This window comes from Silurus meridionalis, chromosome 23 (assembly GCF_014805685.1).
Source record: "Silurus meridionalis isolate SWU-2019-XX chromosome 23, ASM1480568v1, whole genome shotgun sequence".
NCBI lineage: Eukaryota > Metazoa > Chordata > Actinopteri > Siluriformes > Siluridae > Silurus > Silurus meridionalis.
This window is the reverse complement of record NC_060906.1, coordinates 24,980,782-24,986,174: the sequence shown is the minus strand read 5'-3', so window position 1 is coordinate 24,986,174 and position 5,393 is coordinate 24,980,782. Positions and strand designations below refer to the sequence as shown.

General features: G+C 39.3%; 1 protein-coding gene across 1 annotated transcript; it reads left to right on the top strand.

The window, feature by feature from the left end:
- Window positions 1–265: 265 nt before the first annotated feature.
- Window positions 266–1,910, top strand: LOC124376630. Its single transcript, XM_046835834.1, has 6 exons — window positions 266–404; window positions 504–845; window positions 997–1,095; window positions 1,216–1,317; window positions 1,404–1,441; window positions 1,614–1,910. The coding sequence occupies exons 1-6, from the start codon at window positions 353–355 to the stop codon at window positions 1,731–1,733; spliced, it is 753 nt and encodes a 250-aa protein (XP_046691790.1). The 5' UTR covers window positions 266–352; the 3' UTR covers window positions 1,734–1,910.
- Window positions 1,911–5,393: the final 3,483 nt, after the last annotated feature.

Below are 5,393 nucleotides of genomic sequence, written 5' to 3'. Positions count from 1 at the left end.
ACACAATCAGTATACTGTAAACTTTTTTAGTGTCTCCATCTTAAATAATACTAATTACCTTAAATAATACTGGTGAAAGTCTCCCCTAAAAGTCTAATATTTACCCTAAAACCCTGTATATGTGCTCACACGATTAATAAAGCTGTAGTTGATCATATCCGCAAAGTCATGTGACTCGTCACAGCATCAGAAGAGACGAGAACAAAAGGAGAGATTCACATATCATTAGAGCGAATAAACCAATCAGATCAGTCCAGAGCTTCAAATCATCCAATCAGGTGTGAGTGAGAGCTGCTTTTCTACTGAACACACAAGTTGATTTCCTCACTATCACTGTGTCTGAACAGGAACGATGATCTCACTCTTTGTGGCGCTTTACTCTCTGCTTTGTCTCTGCACAGCTGGTGAGAACATTTTCAAATCTTTCATTTCAAATAGTAATATTACATATTTACCTCATTTACTGACATCATTAACCATTAAATATCACACACTTTTTACAGTAAAAACATCTGACATCAAGGAGCTTCACGTGAGAACAGTAAAGAGTGGAGAAGATGTAACTATAGCGTGTGATCTCAGTCTGATCACAGACAAAAGTAAAGTAGTCTGGTACAGACAGAGTTTTGGAAAAGTGCCTCAGATTTTTGCCACACCTTACGGGACAAATAACTACACATTTACTGATGGATTTAATGATAATCGCTTCAATTTTACTGTAAATGAGCATCAGTTTGATCTCAACATTAAGAACCTGAGAGAAGATGATGGAGGAGAATATTTCTGTGGAGAAATAGAGTTAACTACATTAAAGTTCACATCTGGAGCACGTCTGCAATTTGAAGGTAAACAGTTTGACTCTGATAAGCTGCTAATTCCAGATCAACACTTTAACCAGTATTATGTGTACATATGCAGTAAATGTTGAGGATTTCACTTTATTCATATTTACTATCATTTCTGTTCATCTGCTGCTTTTCTAATTGATTTATAAAGATAAAGAGATGAAACTCTGTCCTTCACCTGGACCAGAAATCAAGATCACAGGTTCTGATACACACCAGGGTTCAAACAGCAGTGATGAAAACCATAAGAGTACGTTTTGTTCATATATTCTTCTTTTCATTTTCAATAACACAATTTTCATTAGTGAATTTTCCCTGTTAATATTAATATTAGATCATTTATTAAGTTTTACATTTTTTATCATTTCAGCTGAAAAGCATTGGATTCTTTATGCCTTAACAACCTTCAGTATAATATCTGTTATTGTAATCATGGTTCTGGTTGGAGTTTTATTTAAAAATCATAGAAAAGGTTTGTATAATTATTATTATTCAATTTTTACCAAAATGTGCATTTTTTTCTATATTTAAAATTTCCTTTTCTATATTAATGTTCAGGTGCTTCATCACGAAAGCCTGAAATCAGCAGCAATCAGGTAATCCAGTCTTCTATTCACTGTGATTCTATTCTGATAAAGAAATCCACATCTGACCTACAATCCACAATGTACAGAGAATTTTACTAAACCATTTACTAAATATCAATGGACTCATTCTTTTTAGTCTTTAATCCACTCTGGTGTATAAACACCTCTTGTTCTTTATCAGGCTGATGATGAAGATGTCTTGAACTATGCAGCTGTGAGTTTTGCTAAGAAACCTTCATCCTCCAGAACATCCAGAGACCAGAGACATGAAGACGTTTATGCACAAGTTCAAATCAAATAGATCCAAAGAAATGAGTTCAGACTTGAAAAACAATAGAAATTGAATTATTCCCCAGTTTGTAGACAAACGTGTCATATTTTAATCAGAAAACATTTTTATTGCTGTAATTTATCACAATTTCCAAACCTGTTTAATGTAATAATTTATTTTACATGATTTCTACTTTTATTTGGGTAAAACAATCTGCTGTTTTTGTTTCTTTCTGAAAGATTTATATTTGGTTGTTTTCCTGAACATTTTCTCTTGAAACAATGTACATGATTTCTAGATTATAAAAATGTATGTTTTGTTAAATCCTTCTTTGTGTGTATTTTGTTGGGGAGTTTTATAAAGATGCTAAATTACCTGAAAATTTAAAAAACTTTAAATTAGTTACACATTATTGACTCCTGCACATCTGTAAACATCATCCATTTTCTACTTCTCCAGAAATACTAAGGGCCTTTAAGTGCTTCAGGACTAAATTTAGAGAAAAAGCTTTTGTTGGTCACATGTAGTTTAGCAGTGCTGGGGTTTGAACCCCTGACCTTCTGATCAGTAACCCAGAGCCTTAACTGTTGACCATCACTGCTAAAAAGACAAGTGGACACTGAGTTACTGATGAGATTAAATTACTTAGAAAGCAGAATCAGGCTTAAAGTTGAAAAACAGGGACCAGATCATGTGACCAACATACAGGATAAACTAGACTTGGGTAGAGATCAGAAATATCAAATACTGTATCAAGACTTGAAATCCAGTTTATTTATGCCTGAGATTTTCATCATAAAGTCTTTTGAACTGTTTAAGAGACATGAAAATAATCATTGTGAGCTGCTGGTTAAAACACTAAGTCACAGAAACTCAGACACCACAGTGCTGTTTCTGTTGTAGTGATGCTCTTTGCTGTTAAAAGGAGCAAACAGCACAGAGTAGGACATGTGGGAGGCCCCTGGGGGTCCTGATAAGGGCCTCTGTACTAAATGTGGACAGTCAAATTTTAGAACACAATGTGGGCTGAGACCCCTCTGAGACCCCACTTGGGCCCCATAGTGTGGGGTTCACATGTGCTACACATTTCCTGACAGTAACAGGCCCACAGTGGGTTGTCTGCAGTGGCCCCACATGGACCCTAAAAGGACAAGGAAACATTCAAAACCACTGCAAGAAGTTTAACATAGAAAGCAACTGACCAAAACACACCTACACCACTGTTCTGCAGGCTGGAAACAAACCTGGAAACAGTCATTAGTGTGCACTCATGAGAGTTCAGGTCAAGTGTGAAACTATTTTTAACACATTTGTAGAAGTGTAAGTGGCTGCAGCAGCTCTCTCTCTCTCTCTCTCTCTCTCTCACACACACACACAAGTTTCAGGTTAATAAAACAGCATTGTGGTTTCTGAGACTCTGTGTTAAAGGCAACATCTCACACTAAATTATTTTAGGACACGTCAACAGTCCAAAAGTCTTTGTTAGAATTTCAGTCTAAAATTAAACAGAGCTGCAGTTCATTAATAAAAATATCTTTAATATATTATGTAGAATGTTGATATCAGTATTTATGCAAACTGTGTTAGAGACTGTGTTCTAACTGTGTGAGATCTGAATCCACCCTAAAGGACAAAACAACAGAAAGAAATTACGTTTAAAGTAACCTTTTAATAAATATTAATAATTTAATGACTAAAAAAATGACAAAGTGCTGCTGCAGTCTATGAGTCCAGCAGTTTCACACCTTTGATGTGGTAAAACCCTTAATGGCCTCACGCTGGTGTTTGGTTCGAGACGTGTGTCTTAAAGTTTCCATCTCATACCACAGAGTGTATTTCAGGGTTAATGAAAACATAGTGTGGTTTAAAGTGGGAGAAAAAAATCTAGAGTTAATTTTTTCTTCATCTGATCACCTGATGTCAGTGGCAGTGAGAGGGGACCTCGGAAGCGCTGCTCGAGGGAGTAAAAGCACGGCAAGTGGGCGGGTGTCCATGCTAGGCTAAATGCCAACCCTAGCCGGCCGGCTCTCCCGTCCATTTTTCTTTTAAACCTCTGCTCCCTGGACAATAAACTACATTACGTCTGACTTCAGCGGACCACGCGGTGAGAGTTCAGAGACTGCTGCGTCTTTGTTTTCACGGAGACGTGGCTCAGCGACAGAGTTCGAGAAGCCGCCATCCAGCTAAATGTGTTTCAGAAATGCAGCTCTGTGCGGTAAGACTCGCGGTGGTGGCGTGTGTGTTTATATTAACACGGAATGGTGCAAGAACTCTGTGCTTGTCTCACGCTATTGCTCATCGCTAGTGGAGTTCGTGACTGTTAGATGCAGACCATTTTATTTATCACGGGAATTCACCATTGTCTTCATTGTCGGAGTGTACATTCCTTCCAGTGCTAATGCTAAGGAGGCACTGTGTGAACTCTATGGCCGCTATTAGCGACCTGCAGAATGTTAAACCCGGCGGATTGTTTATTATCGCCGGAGATTTCAACCATGTAAATCTCAGGACTGTGCTCCCAAACTCCATCAGCATGTGGACTTTGCAATGAGAGGAGCGAACACGCTGGATCTTGTTTACACAAACATCCCCGGTGCGTATCGTGTGGAGCCCCACCCCCATCTCTGATACTAAGACCACTGCTCTGTTATGTTAAGCTGAGCCTACTGGGCCTGAACACCTCTCTCTGCAACTGGATCCTGGACTTCCTGACTGAGAGACCTCAGTCAGTCTGGATCGGGAACAGCATCTCCAGCACCACCACACTGAGCACTGGGGCCCCTCAGGGCTGTGTGCTCAGTCCACTGCTGTCTCACGACTGTGCACCAAGGCACAGCTCGAATCATATCATCAAGTTTGCTGATGACACGACCGTGGTGGGTCTAATCAGCAAGAACGACGAGTCAGCATACAGAGAGGAGGTGCAACGGCTAACAGCCTGGTGTGGAGCCAACAACCTGTCTCTGAACGTGGACAAAACCAAAGAGATGGTTGTTGACTTCAGAAGAGCACAGAGTGACCATTCTCCACTGATCATCGATGGATCTTCAGTGGAGATTGTCAAGAGCACCAAATTCCTTGGTGTTCATCTGGCGGATAACCTCACCTGGTCACTTAACACCAGCTCCATCACCAAACATCAATTGTCCTGCACAAAAACCCTGAACTTCTCAAAACACACTGAACATCTTCGGTATAAACTGAATCTGGAGCCTCCGCAGTCTCTCAACATTCTGACCTCACTAAAGCTGAGATGTGATGTTCAAGAAGCACACAGGAGTCACATGGACACAGGGCTGTGCACAGACCTTTTGAGGGGCATGTGCTGAAACTGAAAAAGGGCACCCCCCTCCCTTTTTTTATATCAAGATTATTTAGTAAGCCTGCATAAAAGGAAGAAATGGTCACATCTTCATGACAAATTCAATAACACAAAATAATAGTCTCAAAAGCTTTAGATTTATTCACGATTAATAACAACCATAATAATAATATTAGATAATTAGATAATATAGATAAACAGGGTTTTAAGGGCTTCTTTAAACCTAATTACAACAGCAACCTTCTGTGAGCCATGTGCTTGAAGATGTTTATGACTTCACTGTGATCCACTGGGATGTCCTCTCTATGGCTATGAGGAGAAGATCTGAGAGTCTCTCCTCTGAGCAGAGGCTTCGGAGTTTGTTCTTA

Coding starts and splice junctions, on each gene's coding strand:
- LOC124376630 (XM_046835834.1), top strand. CDS start 353: ATGATCTCACTCTTTGTGGCGCTTTACTCTCTGCTTTGTCTCTGCACA. Junction 405..503: donor GCTTTGTCTCTGCACAGCTG/GTGAGAACATTT, acceptor CACTTTTTACAG/TAAAAACATCTGACATCAAG. Junction 1,096..1,215: donor CAGTGATGAAAACCATAAGA/GTACGTTTTGTT, acceptor TTATCATTTCAG/CTGAAAAGCATTGGATTCTT.